We start from the raw sequence: 22,931 nt of genomic DNA on the forward strand, positions 1-22,931 counted from the left end.
ACACTTATTTTAGGAAGGAGCCTATGTTGCTTGTATCTTCAATCATTTCCTCTAGTTACAACATGAGCATCACTAAAATTTACCAACGCTCAGTAAGTGCCAGGGACGATTCTCAGTGCTCGCCACGGGCTGTGCCCAGTCATCCCTGCGGTGCACTCTACAGAGTAGGAAACCAAAGCAGGATGAGGTTAAGTGACTCACCTGAGATCACACAGTTCTTAAACAATGGAGCAAAGTTAGAACTAAGTAAGTCCTGTCCAGAGTCCACCGCGGTAGCCCATCGGGCCACTGCCTCTCACCAGATGCTCCCAAAATGTGCATTCCTTCTGTTCACAAACGTCTTGAGATTACTGACTCCCGTCAGAAATATGTACAACATACTGTGGGCAAACACTCCGTGCTTGGGGCCGGCGTCTCAGGAGCTAGCACTGTGGGCACTGGAGCATACCGTCCGGACGGGGAGGCAAGCAAGAAGACCATGGTTCGGATGGACTGTGGGGTGAGCGCACCCCCGCAGGCTGGGATCGGGGCATGGGGCTGCCTTCCCACAATGCCGCAGCTCCTGGGGGCGTGTGAAGGAGGCAAGTCAGCTCGCTAGTCTATGCATACCAGCTCCACGTTCCCCGGGTGTTGGGAAAGTGTTTGCACTCTTTCTGGGCCATACATAAAATAGAGTAAGAGACTGCACAGAGCTGCTCTCCAAAATCTGTCCTTTGCGTTCTTCCTTGATCACTTACATCTGGCTTCCACGAGGAGCTCTCTGCCCATAACGTTTCTACCTCTACTTCCAGCTCGAGCCTCCCTTCTGCCCCTGACCACACTGGATGTTGTGGTTGTCCATGCCCCCTGGATGTCCCTGCTTGCAGCTCTGGCTTTGTAAGTCTAAATCTCACTGGCTCAGGGTGCCTGGAGGGCTCAGTCGGTTGAGTGTCCAACTCTAGCTCAGGTCATGGTCCTCAGGATTGGGAGGTCGCGCTCCCCACGGGGCAGGAGGCCTGCTTGAGTCTCTCTCCCTCCCCCCTCCCCCACTCTCTCTAAGGTCTATATAAACTCATTGGTTCTCTCAAAACCCTTGGTCTTGAATGGGGCCCCCCACCGTGCCGCTGGCCACAGCACTCTTCCAGAAGCCTGGGGGAGGTCTCTTTCCATTCCACATGCTCCCCACCCTCGCTGTCTCATCAGTCTGTTTCCAAGTCTTTGAACTCCTCCCTCCTTTACATTTTACTGCCATGACTAGTTTCTGCTGAAGTTTCTACTGCCATGACTAGTTTCTGGTGAAGCCTGACTTGCGGGAGCCTCCTCCTCGCTCACCTCTCTCCCAAGAGCCTTCCCGAATCCCAGCCGGCCAGCCGTCTTGTGCCCCTGCCTGTTCCGCCTTCCACGCTCCCTACGCAATAGCCATTGGCCTCTCCCTCATCGAATTCAGCTGCTCCCTGCTCTCCCACGACCTGCTTACCCGCCTCCTCCATCTGGAACATCCTGCATTCTCCCAGCACGACTCACCCTTGCCTGCGCACAGGCACTGCGCTCTACACGCTTTTCTCTCCTTGGTTGGAAATCCTCTCCTTCTGACACGAACGTACAAAGCATGTTCTCTCTCTTCTAAGCCCTTGGCAATCTCTACCTTGTTTGTACAGCGACGCATCTTCTCTCTTCCACTACATGGCAAAGTCTTTGGCTGTCAAATCCGGGCCTGATTCATTTTCCGGTGTTCCGCTGCCTCTAACACCAAGTGCTCAGAAATCACCGTAGGTGAATAAGGAAAGGCCTGAAAGACAGAAGACTGGAAAGACGGGAGGCCAGAAACGGCACTCACACGCCGCCATGGGCTCCGCTGCACGCGGAGCGCGAAGCCATAGACATCCCTCCATCCCAGCGACTTCAAGGAGCAAAAGTAACAGACCACAGTCACATGTCAGTTAAAGAATTTTCCAGGAAGCCAGTAAGTGAAAGGAACAGAATAGTAGCACCTTAATGTTCGGATCCACACACTGTGGAAAGGTACAAATGAATGCAGGTAAGCAGATTTTTAAGTAATGTAGCCTTTCCCACCAAGAATTGACGGGGGCACTGGCTGGCTCAGTCGGCAGAGCAACTCTTGATCATGAATTCAAGCCCCATGTTGGGCAGGGAGCTTACTTTAAAAACAAACAAAACAAAACAAAACAAAACATATATAATGAAACAGAGCAAAGAACAAGGAGGTGAAGACATGCCAACAAAGAGTTAAAAAAAGGTTCTCCTCTAAACTGAAAATAAATTTTCTAAACTCTATTTTTGCTTTCACTTGGTGACCATAGGCTCTCAACACCAAGCTTTTAAAGATGTGGCCTCAACCCAAACATTTCACTCATGAGACTATCTCCTTAAGGCAGCTATTCTTAAAAAAAAAAAAAAAATCGACTGAGGTAGGGGGGCACTCAATCGATTAAGTGATGGACTCTGGATTTCAGCCCAGGTCATGATCTCAGGGTGGGGAGATGGAGACCCACTTGGGGTTCCATGCTGGGATGGAGCCTGCTTGAGATTCACTCTCACTCCCCCATCTACTCCTCAAAAAAAGAACTGAGTCAACGCAATCTCCAATTTTGTGATTTGTGCAAGTATTGAGAAAAGGAGCATCCTGAATAGATATGACAAGAGTTTAAGTCAACTGTCATATAGCCGAAGAAGTGGAGTGCCCAATTCCAAGCATTCTTCTTCATATATTGTCAATTTCAGAAGCAGAGCCTGGGATGGAGGCATTTGTCCCCACAGGCCATTTTCTTAGTACTGTGGGTGGGCACCTGCTTCTAGTCTCAAAATGTGAACTTCTTTTGGAGAAGCAAAAGCAGTCTAAATGCCCCACAAAAACGAATAGTAACTCTCTAACAAAAGGAATGTGATTAGATAACTAATTTTTCCTTATGAATTTTTATCCTAGCCTCTATGCATACCACAAAATCCTTTGGCAAAAGACAGCACAGGAAATGAAAACTTCCAATCTGCATATTAAAAAAATAAAGTAACATTTCAATTCCAAGGAGATACAAGGAAGACACTTGGCAATGCTTTAAAGGAAAAGAGTGTTTCTTCGAGGTGTTTTGGCTTTTTTTTTTTTGGTTATACAGTATGAAGTTCTTCTTGTACTTGTGAAGCTATGAAAATGAAGAGAGAAGGGGCTTGATTAAATGAGATAGAAATTGGCTTGTAAGACCTCCATCATGACATGTAACAATTTCATGTTACCAGAAATGTAACTTCTGGTTGGATTTCAAGGATCTAGATACCACATTAAGTTCACCTAGCATTTAATAGATCCATAGCTGTTACAAATATTAATCCTTGTTGGTCTCACCATAAAGAACTATGAATATATCTCCCTAGATTACTCTATTTAAATAACTAAGTGTTGGGGGGGGGGGGCGCCTGAGTGGCTCAGTGGGTTAAGCCTCTGCCTTTGGCTCAGGTCATGGTCTCAGGGTCCTGGGATCGAGTCCCACATCAGGCTCTCTGCTCGGGAGGGAGCCTGCTTCTGCCTCTCTCTCTGCCTGCCTCTCTGCCTGCTTGTGATCTATGCCTGTCAAATAGATAAAATAACATCTTTTAAAAATAAATAAATAAATAACCAAGTGGGGGCAGGGGAGGATGGATTTGCAGCTTCGATCTATATCCAGGCAAAGAAAATTGTACGCAAAACAAGGCTACTTCACAGCAAGATTTATTAATACATCCAAAAGAAAGAAAGAAAAATCATTTTGTCACACTATATACAGATAATACATACAGTGTTTTATACACATATTACATCAGTTTTTACACAAGAAAAATATACATAAAAATGTAAACTTTTGTATACAAAACCCTTAAACAAATTAAACAAGGACCAGATAACAAAAGGAGACCAATCCATTATTATTTCATCAAATTTTTAAAACAGTAATACAGTACATTCATTGAGATATATATGGAAAATGTGAGCCATCTCTTCACGTTTAAAGGGAAATTACAAACCAACAGCCTATCACCTCCCAAAATGTGGTCCCGCCCCCCCAGCCACACCACACTCAGTGCCACAGACCTGCCTTTCTGTCCGAACTGGGGGGCTCTTCACCAAACCTGCCGACGTCCTCATCTGGCTGCTATAGTCTGCGCAGAAACGGGTGGCCCCTTAGCTTTTGTGCATATAACTAAGCTTCTAGCCACTATTCACGCAAATGCAGACAAGATTTTCGGTTTGTAAGTTCCCTTTAAGCAGCTTTTTTTTTTTTTTTTGTAAATATTTTTAATGTATGGCCTGTTAAACATACTTGTGTGCCAAGGTGAATGAGAACACTGAAAAAGAAGGGCTCTGAGAACTGCTAGTCCTTGCTACCGTGCAGTTACTTCGTAAGAAGACATTTGAAAACTGTGCAACGTGTCTGTCCCTTACTGGATCCAAAGAAGCTATTGCCTCACCTCTGATTTCCCACTGCAACTTGGTTTCAATTTACACCTCTGTACTCCAGTTAGTACCATAACACGGCCAAGAGGCTTTGTTAAAGGCTGCTTCTGATATCAAGTTCCAGCTCAACTACTCTACGAAATCACTCAGACCCCAACCTCTCTGTTCTGGTCTTCAGGGGGTTCTCCTCCTTCACTGGCTTTTTTGTTTGTTTTGTTTTGTTGTTAACTTCTTAAAATTTAGGATTGTCCATCTACGTTCCTCTCTCTGTAAGGTCTTGAAATGTCATCTGCTGCCAACTCATCACAAAATAAAATATTTCACGTTTTCTTCTTCATAGTCTTTCCTTCAGTGTGCCAAACTGATGTACGGATGAAGACATCTGCAGCTGTAGGGACTAAGAATTAAATCTGTGGCAAGTGCATGCAGACTTGGAGTTCTTTAAAAAGAACAACAACAAAAAAAAAGTCTGGGAAGACCTTTAACTAAATAAATGCAAAACACGCTTAAGACAAGCTTCATGAGAGCTGCCTTCTCACAAAGTTGAATTTTGAACAAGGCAGAATAACAATTAGGGGATAGATTTCCCTGCAGCTAGAGAGTAGTTAACTTCCCCCAGGCAAAATGATCTCAATGATCATTATTTATTAATGAAAGGAAGAGGCAAATTGGTGAATTAAGTTGATCTAGAAGATGGTGGTTGACATACGCTAACGGAAATGACAGGATTGTTTTATAACTGAAATAAACAGGCTGGTTTGTGGTACATCTCCATTTCAGAGAGAGGAAAAACGCACCAGGTTCCTCAAGTGAATCCCCAGCTCTCTCTTTCTCCCATGGGACAGATGGCATTTTTAAAAATGACAGTCTCCCTTTCAGTTAAAAAAAAAAAAATGTAACAATAAAAAGGAAAAGGAAGATAAATAAATAATGTGTGGATGTCTTTAGATGAGACTTTTAAATGTTTTTTTTTAAATAATTTTTGATAATGTATTTTTAAATCATTACATACAACTGCCATTGCAGTGACAATATTCCAGTAGGGGCAGCATTTTGCTAAATGTAAAAGATTGCCATTTAAAACTCATACATATACATGTGTATATACAGTATATCAACACTATTTATATACATATATATCTAGAAAGCAACATTTCATTGCCTCTGAATATCTATATATTCACTCCCACAATATATACGAGACATACTGTGTGAGTATATACGAAAGTATATGTACACATGCTCAGACATGTATATATACACTTTTGTCTTGTGTGTGCATAAGAGCTTTAAAGGCACAATATATAGGGATGCAAGTTTTCTAGAGAGCTGCAGCGAGGTTAAAACAGAATGTCACAAATGTGGGAAAAAAGTCGAAAATATAGCAAAATTCGTTACGTAAGAATTGGCTGAAGCAGGGTCATCATGAGTAAAGTGAGTTACTTCTAGAATTCAGGAGGCTTATGTGTGACTTTGTATGCCTTCCATTAAAAAGAAAATGGTAAATGGATGATTAAAAAGACACAAAGTAAACCACATTTTTAGATGACAAATTGATGAGGATAAATGAGAAAATAAAGCTAACACTGTTATCAGTACTAAAATCAGTTATGTTCTTTTCCATTGTGAGTGAAATGTCCCCAAATTATCCAGGTAAAACTTTCAAATTAGTCTTATTTGAATGTTGGTTTTTTGGTTTGTTTTTGAGACAAGGATGAATGCCCAATCCTCAAAATTATTATACAAACTATTACCCAAAGTGACACCTTCTGGAAAATATCAGAGATAAAGATCTTTAGAAGACAAGACCGAGACGTTAATGAACTATGCTTAAGCCAAACGCTTCTGGCTAGAGAGGACATCATAAAGGGGAAAAAACTACCATGATGTGTGATGAGAGACTGCTTGAGAAGGCAGTGAAGACGAAGGACAGTGGAACTGGCAAGAAAGAACAGTTCTAGCAGGAATTCACGTAGAATAACCATAAATAAGACTATTAATCCAAAGGACTTCCATCTTGGTATGCACCGATAATGGACTCCAGACTGTCTCTTCCTCTTGCTTACAGAATCATCGAGTTTTCCATAGACGTATAATCTTAACAAAGGCTGTTAATCTATTACACACACACATTTTTTAGGGAAATATATGTATATAGCTTTATCTATACACACACATATACATACGTGTATATATAGATTTATACAAATGTATAAATAAACGTAATACTTTTCAATCTTTCCATTGACAAGGCAAGTTCACATTCAGCAAAGTGCCACCACATCCCATATACACATCTCTGTACAGATATACACAAAAGGGTCTATTTTCACCCTTCAATCAGGGGGAATTTATTCTAGCAAATCCCATTGAACCAGTAACTGAAGGGAGAAATGGCACCAGTACAAACTCCCTTCTTTCACTTGCATGCATATGTACAAGAAATATGCAGGATTTTTTTTTTTTAATTCATAAAGCAAGAATGAATGAAACTGGGAGATGCAGAAATACAACTATAAAAGGAACGACCTGTAGAGCTTTCCTAGGTCTTGGCTATACTTAAGATGAATGAGGCTTCAAAGAACTACAAATTCTGGTGTATTCTCAGAAGTTGTTTTGACATATATCCAAGTACATGATCTTGTCATATTAAAAATAATTGTGATTGGAGCATTTAATAACAACTCTAGTTTTGTCTACATTAGACCACCAGTTACTCCAGCAATGAATGTATAGCAAAATGACAAAACTCAAAACACAGGAATGTATCTTTTTTAAAATTCCATATGAATTAGGTAAAAGTCAAGGGTAGCATAATTTTTCTTATAACCAAAATATGGCGGTTGGGGGCACATTAACTTCATGAGTAATAGCACAACTGAGTAACTTTTTAAAAAAAATTTGGAAATAACTGAAATCATCCCAGCTTTGAAATATGCATGGTGAAATGATCCCACCAACTCTTCCAAAAAAGCACTCCCCCCAAAAAATGGTATTCTTTATAAAAAGCCTTTAATTTTCTTAACTTCACCAAGAAAAGATGATCACTAAGCTTTACTAACTCAGAATACGAAGAAATCTATTATTAACATTAAAAAAAAAGTTGTTTCAACTGGTCTGGTCCCATCACCCCAGTAGATAAACACAGCTTGTGTCTGGTTCGTCTCTCTCTCTCTTATTTTTATGCTCAAAAGTGAGAGGCTTGTCTTAGAACCTGTTTCTCATGTCATTTGAAAAACATAGCATAATATAAATTAATCAAAAGGTTAAAATAAAATGCACATGATATCAGAGCTAGCCTTTTAACATAAGATAGCATAATGAAGAATTCGGTGTATTTATACTACAGAGACAATGAGAAAAAAACTCTGATAGCCTCATCTAAATAAATTGTATTTCTACAATACATTCTGTTACCTTCCTCTATTTTTACCTAAGCACACATTCATCTCTCTCACACACGTGCCCCCGATGTATATTTTTGCATGTGTGTAAAAACACAGACGAGACATGCACACAAGTAATTTAATTCTATTTTTAAGTCACAGTGGGAATTCCTTAGTGAGGAGGGAGAAAAAGTTCCTGAATAAGACACTGAGAACATCTAGATTTATTATTTTCTCTATTTTTACTTCCCAACTTACAGAATAAACTGTAAATTAAAGAATAAATCCATAGGAACTAAAAGAGGTCTGAAAAACTTAGTTTACAAAATCCAGCTACAGTAGTTGGGGGAGTTTTGCTTGATCTATTGTGTATTTCTATATACCCTGTAACTAAGCTTCTAGCCATCTTAAGTGTAAACCACAGATCATTTACTAAAGAAACACGATTCCCAACAGTTCTATGAGCAGTAATAAATGGTCTAAAGGTGTTCTACATTTTGAGGCCCCAGGATATCCTTTTATTTTATATATCTGCAAGGTAGCAAAGGATAGCTATACACCTTGACACGGCAGAGATCCAGTGTAAAAAGGTGCTTCACTAGTTTGTTTTGTCAAAAAAAAAAAAAAAAGCTCATATATAATTTTTTCAGCTATTAAAACACATAGGCAACGTAATTCATTACACTCAATACAGCTTTAGTATAAAACTTATAATTTATGAGGTGATGTTAATAGTATAAATTAATATACCTTTTCTCTTAAAATCTACAATAAGTATTCTGAAAGCTCATTGGGGAAGGAAACTTTTAAATAAAACTTTTAAAGCTGTGCGTGATGGGAAAGGATTCTGTTTGCTGAAGCGGAGATGAGAGGCTGAAGGAGCAAGGAAAAAAACCCTACGCGAGACACGGTGGGCTATGAAACCAAACGTTTTCTCTTTCTTGCGCTCTCTTCAATGATGAGTCACCTTTAGTTACTTTTAAAACTATTTTCTTATTTTAAAAACTGCCCTAATTTCCACAAGGAATCCCTGAGACATACTCAACACTATACAGTGAAAAGAACAATGACTGTGAAGAGAGACTGATTTGAACCCTTCTGAGCAGATGAGGACCACGTCCCAAGCATCCAACGTCCCATCACTTGCACACGCATCTGCTGCAGGAGCCGACGGGGCCTTAGCGACACCGGGTGGAGTCAGTTCAGGGCAAATCAGTCTATTCCCCAAGCAAAAGCAACGGTGTGGCATTTCGCTGCACTGAATGGTGAACATCTTTCCAAGGGGAACTCTGGGTGCACACAGAGCTTACTTCAGTGGTCCCCAGCTCAAAAATAAACAAAAACAAAAAAACAAACAGAAACAAAACAAGTGAAAGAGGCAGCTTCTATTACTCTTAGGCCAGGATCAGGGCAGGTCAGGGGTGTGTGTGCAGACATGAGGACCCGGGTGGGCACTGAGGCCGCAGGCAGGAGGGAAAGGGGATGGGGAGCTGGGCTGCCCGACAAAGGTTACCAAGAGTTAGGAAGCTTTTCTCTTACAACATTGTTTTTCAGACTCAATTTCAGATTCCCCCAAATTCCGCCACTCAAGTAGTCAAACATTCCCAAGATATGGGAAACTGGTTTCCACTAAAGAAAGTCATACCAAATTTGCTCTCTCTGAAATGCCACCCGTCCTTTCTTGGCTCTGTATCACAGTGCAGAGAGAGGGAAGCGAACAGAAATTAGAGCTGAAGGGAGACTTTTTGCTATAGAAATGAGGCTCTCCAAGTCGGCCCCACGATTTTTGCATTAATGACACTGGCTATTAGGAGACATAATTACTCACTTGTATTTTAGGGTTTTTTTCCCTAACTTATTATTGGTCAGGGGGAAATGCTTAACAGACAGATACTCAAATAGGTTCTTCACTGGTATTTTATTTCACATCTTTTTCAAAATAAAATAGATTTTTCAAATCTATTTCAAATCAAAGATAGCATTTAAAATGTTACTTTAGTCTACTAAGCATGGATTCTGGTTCCCTCCAGAATAGGATACTGGAAAGCTCACAAGGCTCCAGATACTAAGATGTCATTCTTTCACCTTTCTACAGAATGCCAGTGATGAGTCCGTATTTTCAATGTACTGTGGGAGGGAAAAAGAAAAAAAAACTATGTTCTGTCACACATATATGTCCACCTCCCACCTCACCCCCAAGAAATGTATTTCTCATCAGGAATAGATCCTTGGAATGATGTAGGTGTTGGTGATGAAAGAGATACAGATGAAGACTATTCAGTATGACCACATTTTCTTCCAAGGGATCTTTGAAATCGCCTCTGTCGCCCGCACAGTTCTGCTGACCGTGGAGAAGACCACTGCATTAGATTAATCTATATATACCAGATTAAAAACAGAATTTAGTAGAATGCTAAAAGGCTAAAAAGAAAGAGGCTGAAGAATCTGGAAACTAGATACCTAGATATTTTTTAAATGAATTCCAAACCTATTAAATAATTAGTTTAGTGTTAAGAATAGCCTCATCTTTGTGCAATCCCAATCCACAACCGCCTACAGAACATGGAGAAAAGGCGATCGACCAGCTCACAAGAACACTGCCGACGCAGCCTACCATGACCGCCATCACCACCCCCGTGACGCAAGGGCAATGTCCCTTGCCTCCCTAGGTAACTCTGATGGGAGTTACCTACACAGGCTCCAAGTCTAAGGCCAACTAATACAAACTGAATGGTACCGGGGTATGTGGCTGGTTCAGCCGGTAGAGCATGTGACTTTTGAACTCAGGGTTGTGAGTTCAAGCCCCACACTGGGCGTGAAGCCTACTTAAAATAGAAAACCAAAACAAAACTGAACAGTATAGGTCAAGAGTAACATAAATTCTTTCACATAAGAAGAAAGCTTACAAACTGGGCATGGGGATGGATCACAGACACCGTTTCCGTCCAAATCAAAGCACTGTCTTTGCCTCTGGGTTGGGATCATGGACTGCGAGTGAGCTCGGATAAGGAAAAGCTTTAGTGTTAGTCACAGAAAGTGAGGATTCTTAGCTTGCAGTTGAGACTGGGCTTATTGAAGAAATAAATCTTATAAATAATTATTTGGCAAGGATAAAGTATTCACTTTCTTTAGCCTGATGCCACTCGAGACGGTAACTACAATTTTAAGGAAAAGAAACACACGCACACACGCACACACACACACACACATTTTCCAACTTTATCTCCATCTCTACTATTTGCTTCTCATTAAATTATCATCTTCTCGTGGAGGGACACTAGACACAATGCAGTGCCTGCCAGCATGAAATTGCTCAGGAAGTCATTTATAAAGCAGTTCTATCTCACATGGTAGGTTACTAGAGGAAAAAAAAAATCCTTCACCTTATAAGCTATGTGACAATAATTACAAAATTTTTCCATTGCATAGTCTGTCATTTGGTGGGTTAAGTGTAAATGCTATTTACTATTGTGAATTGTTTACTAGCTACATAACCTACGCAGATGTGCAAATTACTAAGCCATTTTTACAGAGGAAAAAAATCAATGTCTTAAGTACTTTAATTAAAATAATATTAACCATTATGTAGAGAGAGTAAAGGAGAGAAAAACACTTCTTCAATGCTCTAAGATCACAGCCAGTATCATTCCTTAGAATGGAATTCAGATTCTCCGAGCACAGAGTGTATCTATGAAACCGCAGCAACGGTGTAAGTAAATCACATGAACACAATCTAACTGGCCTTTATATATGGTCCCAAAGAACTACAGATATGGAGTGAACTTCTCTGCCACTATTTCTCCTGAATTTCACACTAGCATACAAGCTAGTTTCCACCAAACCAGGACCTCCTGTGAAGTTTGTTTGCGATTCCAGTACTGCCTTACGATAGGCGTAAGTGCTACTTAAAGACACGAATTTTCGTATTTCCAGAGTGAAAGACACTTCATTCCTTTCTCTACACATGAACAGCAAACCTACTAACAACAGACTAGAATTGCCCCACATTAGCTAAAAGAAAAACGTTAACAGGTTATCTCTGGGTTCACAGGATGTTCTTCTCTCTTCCGAAAAGGGACTCACAAGAAGCCGCGAGAGCAAAGCAAATTGCAAGCAGGGATGCTGGTTTTGAAGGAGATAAGATGAGAAGACAAATTTGTTTTTTTGCTAATTCCTCAAACCTACAGTGGTCCTTCCTACGGGAGCCCCTTCTTCAGCTATCCCTGTGGGCATCTAAACAAAAATGAACTGACTCGAAGTTTTTGGTGTGAAGCTGAAACTGGCAACATTCCTGATCATTTCATGCCTCCTTACTAGAAAGCAGGAAAGGGCTTTTCAATGCACATAAAACAGAAAATTGCAAACAAGAAAATGTGCAACTTACTGCAAACTCAGTTTTGATAACTGAAGAGTTTTAAGCAGCTACCACGAGAGACGAAGAGCCAGAGAAGTTCAAACCGACTACCCAAGACGTTCCCTTTGCTGTCAGAGAAGGGCTGGTAGGTTAAGACAGTCGGTGTGCTGCTCTGTTACAACCTTGAATTAGTACACAACGGAGACTAGATCGGACTGCTGGGAACGGGATGGTTATCTAGGGATGCTGAGAACAGGAAGGGAAAGAGTGGAGGAAGACCAACTGATACTTCTGAGCAGAGGGAACTACTCATAATCATTCCATTACAGTACATTAAAATAAAAAAGCTTCCTAACATAGGTTCACAGGTGAGAAATACTCAAATTATCTGTCCTCACCATTCAGAATAGAAATTTATGGTGATACCAAATATAATTTTGCTTTGTGACATAATTTATAATTTAGAAATTTCTCAATCTGCAAAAAAGGCAAAGCTATTCAAAAATAAATCTTCCAATCAATTATCATGATTAAAAAAAAAAACTAAATATATTACAAATGTATTTTTGGCCCACAAAAAGAAAACGTCAATAAATACAAAATAGGGCATATAATGATTTCATACAGTCATGTGACATTTCCCCCTCCATAATCTCAGGCACGTCGTATCTGCATAATGCCTGCCGATCACCATTATTCCTTTAAAAAGCAGAGAAAGAAAAGCTTTCAAAAGAAGGGACTGGTTAGAATTAGCATGGCATAAAGAGATTACATATAGGAAGTAGGAAAATACATCCAAATCTTTACCTATTGAAAAGGAATTAAGATCAAATATTCCCTGACAAATGAATTATTATATCACATCATTAATAGATATGTTCTCTCTACTCATCTTTTAAAATATATATATGTAAATTAGACTAGACTCGGGTATAAATAGCCAATGGTATCTCAGGGGACAGTGAGGCTTCTCAGCAAAAGCAGAGCACAGACGCCTTTCGAATCTAGTTCCACCCTGGGGGACGGGGCCAGGGCCGGCGCCGGGGCCAGGGACAAGGCAGGTAAAAAGAAACCTCACAGATTTATTTCATAGTCACCAACTTACTAAACTACCAATATGATTTTTGAACCCTAAAATTCTGGTACTTTAAAAAAAAAAATTCCCCAAAGTCAAACCTAAGTACTTCAATTATTTTAAAAGTACCAAAGGGTGGGTAGTCCATATTCTGCTTTGAAAGAAACTTTAAAATGTGTATCCTTCAGATATTACACATCACTTCACAACTGGTACATTGATTCTACAAGTGTCGCTGACAAGTTACAAATTTACCGAAGAACCACTACTGTAAACATGAAAAAGCCAAAAGGAAAAGACACACCAAGGAGTTCAGAGATCCCATCTTTCCGAACCTAGCTGACCTGTCCTGCTCTTCACATCAAAATGTGGTCTTTTTGTAATTACACCTCGGGAAGGTCCTCCGCGAGAGAGGGACGGAGAAACCAAATGCGCGTCTAAAAAGGCCAAGTGCCCACCAGACCTTGGAATCTCAGCAACCGCATGGTCGGTGCACGTGAGCTCGCTGTGATGTCCCCACAGCCCCGAAGTGAATTCGGCTTTCTGCGTTCCCCGATCACCGAGCACAACGGGGTTGTGCAATTCGCATCATCAGCTTGCCACTCTCTACACGCGGGAGACCTCACTAATTCAGGGGGAAAGAATGACTGACCCGATGAGGGTTCTGAGATGTGGGAAAGGAGAAGTCAGAGCCTTATCCTCTTTAGGAAAAAAAACAAAACAACAACAACAACAACAATGGGACAGCTGCTTCCTGCCCTGCACAGACACACACGGGCGCACACACACACACACACACACACACACGGTCAAAAGACTAATTTTTTTTTCTTTTTAATCGAACATGATCACAATTCGGAATGGAATCCTGGCCTCATGTGGTGTCTAGCAGGTGGTGCTGGGTCAGAGCCCCGACCCGTCCCCCACGCACCATCTGCTATCGCTTACACGGGAACTCAGTGAATAGGACCATTCTCTCTAGAACCACCTCCGTCAAGACCTGGTCACAGAATGGAAAGCATTGATCTGAATACTAGGAAATAGTAAAGGGCACTGGTAATCTGAGGTATCTTCCACTTCTAGGACTTGCTGCTAAAAATCAATTCTATCCAGTCACTGTGCTGAGCCACGAAGGAAACCATCGGGGGAGGGTGAACCTGCCAGGAGGGGATGAGCACCAGTGCGAAGGGGCACACGGCAACACTGAAGCGAGGTCCGCCGCAGGCCGACTTGCTGAACCGGAAAAGGGAGTCCCCCTGTAGTCCCCATCTGTTATTTTTAAAATCTCCGTTAGGAAAAGGGGGAGAGGGATGATACACAGGAGACGGAGATAGAAAACGCCAGGCTCCCCGCCTGCCTGCAAATACACAGACACGCTCAGTTAGGGGAGGGAAAGGGAGAGGACGCATTATTGGTACTTGTAGCTGTGGCACCTGTTACTGTGAAGCCTGTAGGAGGGGCTATCGAGCTGTGGCTGGGCTGCAGGTCCTTAGGGATGCCACTGTGAGAACTCAGCTGGTGGCCGAAGGCTGCGCTGAACTGAGGGAGCTGCTGCTTGGGGGAGGTGGAGGCCATGAGTTCAGCAGAAGGCCCCATGCCACTGAAGCTGGTCTGCGGTAACCCCGGGAGCACGCTGGAGCTGCTGGGGGTCACAGTGGCGAAGGCAGGCTGTGTGGTCTCTGAGTTCGAAGTGGTGGGTGGCGTGGAGAGGGAAGTGGAGAGGAGATGGCCATCTGCGCCGAGAAGGTTGCTGAACGGAGAGGGCTCTCCGAGGTTGACAGGGAGACTGCCCCAGTGAGTTCTGGGGTTGACGACTCCTCCAAGGGGCACCTCGAGTTGGGCTGGGAGCAAGTGCTGCGCCATGATGGGCATCTCTGCCGAAAAGGTAGCTGCCATATTCTCACCAGAGAAAGACGTCGTGTGGGGAGAGGTGATGTGGTCACTGTAGGGAGACGGCACGTGCTCGCTGTCGTAATGGCTTCCATGGGGCGAGGAGTGTGAATGATCACTGCTGTATTGCTGTCGTGAGGTGATTAGGTCATCTGCCTTGCTCAGCAGCTGGGCAGGATGTGGCCTCTGGGAGGCATGGCTGCCGTCGTGTAGTCCGTGAAACTGTCCTGGGAAGGCTCTCTCCCCAAGTGCACTCTGGCTGATCAGAGTGGCAGAAGTAAGGCCAACGTTGGCTGGGGCAGAGAACTGCCCCTGGATCTGCCCTGCCAGGGGTGTAGGTGGGTTAGACAAGGTAGCAGAACGGAGCAGGTTCTCATCCAGCTCTAGACTAGAAAAATTATCATGTACTATGCGCCCATTCAATAGCTCCCCTAGGTCCGTGTTCACTTCTCGGCTCAGGGACTGAATTCCTGAAGCTCCACTACCTGTGGAGAACACCCCTATTCCTCGATCGGACAACTCCTGGACTGGCACACCGTCTGACTGGGTAAGTACCCCAATGGTACTCAGGCACTCAAGAGAAGTTACAGCCTGCAAGGCCCGTTCGAGTTCCTCGGCCTCTTCGGTAGTCGGAAGGAGGTCTCCATTCTTTCCTGAGGAAAACAAAAGCCATCAAGAATGAGCAGAGCTTCCGCTGGGCCCGTATTACAAAAAGTAGATGCCTGTATTTATTTTTCAACAATATTCTGTATTAAAGGGGCACCTGGGCGGCTCAGTCAGTTGAGCTCTGACTCTGGATTTTGGCTCAGGTCATGATCTCAGGGTCATGAGATCGAGCCCCACATCGGGCTCCATACTCAGTGCCCGAGCCTGCTTAAGTCTCTCTCTCCCTCTGCCCCTCCTTCCCACCGCATGCGCGCTCTCTCTCTCAAATAAACAAACAAATCTTGTATAACCTGGATGGCTCAGTGGGTTAAGCCTCTGCCTTCGGCTCAGGTCACGATCTCAGGGTCCGGGGACTGAGCCCCGCATCGGGCTCTCTGCTCAACAGGGAACCTGCTTCCCCCTCTCTCTCTGTCTGCCTCTCTGCCTACTTGTGACCTCTCTCTCTGCCAAATAAATAAATAAAATCTTTTTAAAATTGGGCCCCTGGGTGGCTCAGTCAGTTAAGCGTCTGCCTTCAGCTCAGGTTATGATCCCAGGGTCCCAGAACACAGCCCCACATCAGACTCCCTGCCCGGCAAGGAAATGTTTCTCCCTCTCCCTCACCCATGTGCATGTGCGTGCTCTCTCTCAAATAAATAAATAAATATAATCTTTTTAAAATAAATAAATAAAATGGCCACCTGCATGGCTCAGTTAGTTAAGCATCCGACTCTTGATTTCAGTTCAGGTCATGATCTCAGGGTCGTGGGATCAAGCCCCACATTGGGCTTCATGCTCAGCAGGGAGCCTGAGATTGTCTCTCCCTGTGTTCCTCCCCCTGCACACGTGAGTGCTCTCTGATAAACACATAAATCACTGAAACCAAACCAGTATTCTATTAAAGAGGGTCCCTGTGGAACAGAGAAGCTTCCAAGGACTGGATTGGAACGTGCGTCACATCTTCCATTTATCCACAGCACCCTCTACACCCAGCTCATCAAAGCATTAAATTCTTAAGGATTCCAAGCAATACCAACTTAAAATGCACGGTGACCCGTCTGACTACACCTGTGTTTTTACGTAAAGTTAAAATCATTAAAATAGGAAACATATCCGTTCAGACTGGAGAAAAAAGGCTGTGTAGGCGTCCCCCTTGGTTCTTCTGCTCTTGAACTCGTTGCTCCAGCAGGAGGGCGCTGTGGGCGACTGGACACCAACTCATGCCTGCGCGTGAGCAGCCCGCATTTCCGTCCACTCACACACTATCTTTTCAAATGCTTTTCGCGGCCTGCTAATCCTGTTCCTCTCCTTCTAACTCACTTCCAGAGAAGGGAAGCCCATGGTCTGCTGCTGATTTCACTTCCAATATAAAAAATCTAGGGGTGCCTGGGTGGCTCAGTCGTTAAACATCTGCCTTCCGCTCAGGTCATGACCCCAGGGTCCTGGGATCGAGCCTGAAGTAGGGCTTCTTGCTTGGTGGGAAGCCTGCTTCTCCCTCTCCTGCTCCCCCTGCTTGTGTTCCCTCTCTCGCGGTCTCTCTCTGTCAAATAAATAAATCTTTAAAAACAAAACCTAACAAAAAAAAACTATACAGTTGGGAACTTGACTAATCACCACAAAAATATCCAGTTTGGTTTTTTTTTAATGGGGAAGAAACACTCTAAGAATATAAAAGGTTTCCCCTGAAAGCACCAGAGACCTGGTGAGATTAAGCAAACTTTTGTTTTGGAAAAATGCACTTCAACTGACATACGGGTATTACGATTGAGACAAGTTCCAAAAGGCTTCAATAAATTCAAGTTTAAAATGTTTTTGTTGGGAGGCCTGGGTGGCTCAGTCGGTTCAACATCTGCCTTTGGCTCAGATTGCAGGGTCCTGGGATCGAGGTCCCATGTGGGACTGACTCCCTGCTCAGCGAGAAGCCTGCTTCTCCCTCTGCCCGCAGCTTCCCCTCGTTGTGCATATGCGCATTCTCGGTTTCTCTAGCTCTGACAAATAAATAAAATCTTAAAAAAAAAAAAAAAAAAAAAAAGTAGTATGTTTTTGTTGAAAAAAAAAAAAAAGTAAAATGACTCATTGTAAAGCAACAAAGTTAAAATCCTAGCAATCAAATGATCAATCTATGAAGCCTATATAGCAGGGTGAGACACACCACACAGCTCTAACGTGTACAAGGCAAAGAGCTTTAGCAGCGCTGAATTTTCTGTGAGGAGGGGTACTTCAAACACATCTCAGAAACACTATTTCCCTTTTAAAAAGCTCATTAAAAAACAAAACAAAACCAAACAAAAACGGTCTTGAATCAAAATGTTGAGCATACCTTCAAAAAAATCAAAATCTTGTAAGTCATCAGGTAGCCGTGGCAGGACGTCGGAAAAGTCCTCCTGGTTCAATTCCAAGTCATGTGGAATGTCAGTGATCTCATTGGCAATGTCATCCGGCAACTCATCAGCACTCAGCTCTGGCGTGGACGGGCTCCTGGGGAAGAGGACATGGTTGGCCCCAGCACTCTCCTTGCCCCTTCGCACCCGGGTCCCCAAGACAAGTTCGTCAAACACAAAGATGGGAAATCCTAACCCAAACTTCTAACTTTCAGAGAAGGACATGTGAAAGCAAAAGGAAGACCTCGCCATCCACAGTCAGCATTTCTGCAGCTTTTAACCAGGTATTGAGAGAAATTTCGAGATAATAGTTCAACTTCAAATTAGTAGAATGAATTATAATTTTGGCACTGATTTCTGGTAAATTTCAAATCTAGTCGAAATAATAATTTTTAGAAACAACATAAACAAAGTGGAGATGCTGAGCTGAAACAGAAGCCTCATTCTTCAGGGGCAAATGCTAAGCCCTGCTGAAACTAGTAGTTCATCAGGATTCTGATGGAGTATTTCTGTTGAAACGTACATGGAACTTCTGTTAAAGCAGGAAAATCTTAGCGGACAATTAAATGCTCCATTTCAGCATCTGCTTTCTGCGTCGTAACAAAATGTTTTCCTTCACATCTCTCACTCAAACGTTCGGTAAAAATTATACTGGAAACTACAAAGCCTAGGCTGATCTATCAGATGCCTTCTGGAGCCCACGCACAACACTAGAGAAGAACGTGAAATTACACGTTCTGAGAACCACCCAACACAAGAAGGAAACGGGAGCTTCCGCGCCGCCACTGACCGGATCTGAACAGCCTCCACTGGCAGTGAGACGCTGGTGGGCATGCTGAGGTTCCCTTGGGGTACTGCAGGGGGGATGGGTTTTTGGGGTCGACGAGGTCCACGCCTTCTCTTCTTCTTGTGTTTTTTGGTAAGTGCAGGAGGCTTGGTTTTTTTCCTGGGTTTCCTCTGCTGCTGGTGCTGAACTTTACGGGAGCTATCTCCTCTCAAGAAATTATCCTTCGGAATGAATAAATGGGTATTTTTAAACTGAGACGGTTTGGGAAAAACCTAACAGCTACCTGGAAAAAATGCATCATGTAACATTCTTTGGAATGCCTAAAGCATCCTGCATGCCTACAGCTATGCACAGCAATAAAGGAACGAATAAAGAATTCATGTTTTAATTTAATTCAAATCAATTCAATATACACGTACAGTTCATCCCATACTCATACCCAGACACCGTGAGACCGTGGCAGGCCGAGGGGGAGGTGCAGGTGGGTAGAAGAGACACAGGAAAAAAGAAGACATTGGGATCGGTGTTGGAGAGTAAAAACATAATGAATGAAACCTAATGCACTCTCAAAGAACTTACTCTTCCATAGGAAAAATAGGAATGCAAGTATACATAAATATAGTACAGAGAAAACAAGGTAATAATGACCTTCTATGGGTATACAAAAGGAGCATCAATTATTTTCAGTTGCATGATTAAAAAGAAATGGCACAATCAAGAAAAAAGAAGAGCAAATAACCACGTATGACTTGTGTTTGGGGTGTGGCATATGGGGGACGGACTGTGGAAGTCTAAGCTGTGAAATTGAGCACCGGATCATTTATGACTCTGAATGCTGTTAAGGATTTTCAACTTCATCTTCTAGGCAATGGGAAATGACTGTTGATGAAAGGATTAACACAACCTGACAAATGTTCTGAAAGGAGTAACTAGGCTCGTAGCAATATAAAGGGACAGACAGACAAGGCAAGTGGAGGGAGGCATTATTTCCAATCAGAAGCCTACTTCAGCGGTCAATACAAGATAAACGACTAAGGCGATGTGAGTGCGATTGGAAAAACAAAGCCCTGTAGGGACAGAATTCTTAAGATTTGACAGCTCCTTGGCTGTGGTGCGGATGAAAGGAAGAGAGCACCTGAAGAAGGCTCTAGGGTTTCTAGGGTTGACTGTTAGATGAGATCACTAGTGGGGTCAGAGCACACAGCAGAGTAAGGATTCCGAAGAAAAGTTAAGGAATTCACTTTGGCTCACAATTTGAGGTATGAACATGTCCCAGGAGATAGGAAAAATCAGCGTAAGGGATAAAGAACGGGGTGGAGATGTAGTCTCAGAAATCACGACATGGTAGAAGTCCTTCCAGTCACTGACCTGGGCCAGGGAGACAAGGTGAAGAGAGAAGGCCGTGGGACCGCAGCGTTATAGAACTGTTCCAACTGAGTGGGTGGAGAGAGGAAGAACCAGCCAGGAAGAACCAGAAGTTGACAATATAACCAGCTTTCTTCAGCAGCCACCCTTCCATCTCATGACTGCATTTCACTAGTTCCAAGACACACACTGGAATGTGTCTGCAACTCAGGTGCATCTCACAATAATGGCATCTTAAAATTGCTGTTGACCCAGTGATGGTCATGATAGCTGGCACTCCCTACATGCGTGCAAAGAGGGTAACAGTTCTTGGTACTATGGCGGTTAGAGTCTAGGTATGTACATTGTTGCTTTTATATGAAGAAGAAAAACCGAGTGTGCGAAAACACAAAAAGAAACAGGACATACAACTGTCATACTGAAGCAAATACTCATTATTGAAGATCTGATCACAATTCCTTTTTCTTTCTTTTTCAAAGCAACAACCAAATGATAAAGGAATATAACCACAAAGTAGACCAAACTGTGTTCCAGTTGATGTACGTAGAAAACACTGCCTTTCCCAGTCAAGTAATACAGCAGAAACGTTAGACCAGCAGCATTAGAAAAGATAAAAATTAGAAAAGATAAAAACCTATGCCTGATTAAGTCTAAAGAAGCTATTTTGATAAATATAAAGCAAAAATTTTAAGTGGTAAGAAATGCACCATGCGGGTGCCTGGGTGGCTCAGTGGGTTAAGCCACTGCCTTCAGCTCAGGTCATGATCTCAGGGTCCTGGGATCAAGTCCCGCATCGGGCTCTCTGCTCAGCGGGGAGCCTGCTTCCTCCTCTCTCTCTCTCTGCCTGCCTCTCTGCCTACTTGTGATCTCTCTCTGTCAAATAAATAAATAAAATCTTAAAAAAAAAAAAAAAAGAAATGCACCATGCCCCATTTTTAAAATCTCTTGGTGGTATATAAAACAATCGTGGCTTTTACAATGGATGCCACCTTTCGTTTAATGAATTCATTAATAACTCATAACAAAATACATAAAGAGTACAGACAACAGTACTTGAAAACGAATAACTAAAACTAGTTATTAAGACTTAAACAAATTTAAGACAAGAAAGAATAAAATTAAAGTATCAATTCAGGAAATCCAAAAGAAGGTGAACACTAGCCAAATATTTGGATCGAAACACAAATACAGACTCCAGTCACAAATGTACAAATTTAGAAAACAAACAAAAAAGAAAGGCTGTTTTCCAGCATCTACAGTTCTTTGGCTCAATATTTGAGGTCTACTTTCACTAGATCCAGTATTTAATTCAACAAACAGTATCTGAGCAACCACTGGTACCCACCAGGATGCTGGGCACCCATCCCAGGCTCTCCCTCTAGGACCAGTGTTAGGTAGGAGAAAGTCTGTCTAGCCCAAGAGCTACATGTCCTACTTGTAAGACACTCGATACCACCTAGTTCTGGTTCTAGATGTGTGTCTTATTCTCCTAAGTTTATGCCTTGTAGCCCAACAATGTCGTGGTCATGTGCTAGGTACTCCACAGAGAACTGCCCCTGACTGAGGCCCTGCCGTCTCCTGGTAGTCCCCCAACATAGCTCCTCTAGGGTGCTGGCACCCCCAGGCCCTGGAGGCTTTCCTCATGCCTTCTGTTCATTGCCTACACTATTCACTCCCAACTTGTTCACGGCCTCCTTTTACCATGTTCTGTGTGTCAGCCTGGACTTCCTGTAGCTTGAGCTGCTTCTACCAATGGCTGTTCTGTCTACTGGTTGAACCTAATTCTTCATTTGAACCCTTCCCAGCCACGTGTCTGTTACTCAACAGTGACTTCCTGGGCATCTTTGTTCTAAACACCAGGGATAAAGCAATGAACAAAAAATGTTCCTGCCTTTGTAAAATTTACATTTTAATAGAGGGATACTGGCAACAGACAAACTAACTGAAAAATCATATAATAGGCTGATGCGGCTGGAACTCCAGAGGTGAAGGGGGTACAAGGTGCAGCTGCAAAGACCAGATCAGCAAGTCTCACAGGCCAGGTGAGAAACCTGGATTTGACTCTGGATGTGATGGAAAGCCACCGGAAGGTTCTGACCGGGAAACTAAAACGATCACGTGCACATTCTCAAAGGCCTGCTCTCATGGCCACATACTGGAGGATTCCAATTATACGACATTCTGGAATATGTAAAAATTATACGGGCAGGAAGACATCAGCAGAGACAGAGGAAGGGGCAGACTGCAGGGGTGGGTGCAGCCCAAGAGAATGTAGGCGGTTAATGGTGCATCTGGCTTATGGCGATGGTTACAGGACTGTGTGTGTTGTCCAACTCAGAGAACTGCGGACCAAAAAAAGTGAGTTTTACTGCGTATGAACTCAAATGTCTGCGGGGCGGGGAGGGCCACAGCAAGAGGAAGGGAGACCAGTGTCATCCGGGCAAAGGTGAGGACAACTAAGGCTAGAATGGTGGCAGCCAAGCTGGCACAATGAGTTTGGATCCAAGACTGTCTGAGAGCAGGGCCAAGAGATTTGTACACCATCCACTGTGAGCCTCTCACTGTGGGACTGATGGGCTACAAACGTTTGCTATCCTCAGTTGTGACTTTTAACTTACAACAGTC

At 43.0% G+C, this 22,931-nt stretch overlaps 1 protein-coding gene across 6 annotated transcripts in view; it reads right to left on the minus strand.

Moving 5' to 3' along the window:
* Window positions 1–3,682: 3,682 nt before the first annotated feature.
* Window positions 3,683–22,931, minus strand: part of INO80D (INO80 complex subunit D) — a 70,992-nt gene continuing 51,743 nt past the window's right edge. For all 6 annotated transcript variants that reach the window (XM_004764221.2, XM_013062298.2, XM_004764220.2 and 3 more), the window contains 3 exons: window positions 18,945–19,162; window positions 18,094–18,251; window positions 3,683–15,781 (listed from right to left, as the gene is read on the minus strand). In XM_004764221.2, coding sequence (XP_004764278.1) covers window positions 14,616–15,781; window positions 18,094–18,251; window positions 18,945–19,162 — 1,542 coding nt within the window. In that variant the 3' untranslated portion in view covers window positions 3,683–14,615. The remainder of the gene's footprint in view (window positions 15,782–18,093; window positions 18,252–18,944; window positions 19,163–22,931) is intronic.

Source organism: Mustela putorius, unplaced genomic scaffold, assembly GCF_011764305.1.
Source record: "Mustela putorius furo isolate JIRA1106 unplaced genomic scaffold, ASM1176430v1.1 tig00000275_pilon_pilon_pilon, whole genome shotgun sequence".
In the NCBI taxonomy this organism is placed as follows: Eukaryota; Metazoa; Chordata; class Mammalia; order Carnivora; family Mustelidae; genus Mustela; species Mustela putorius.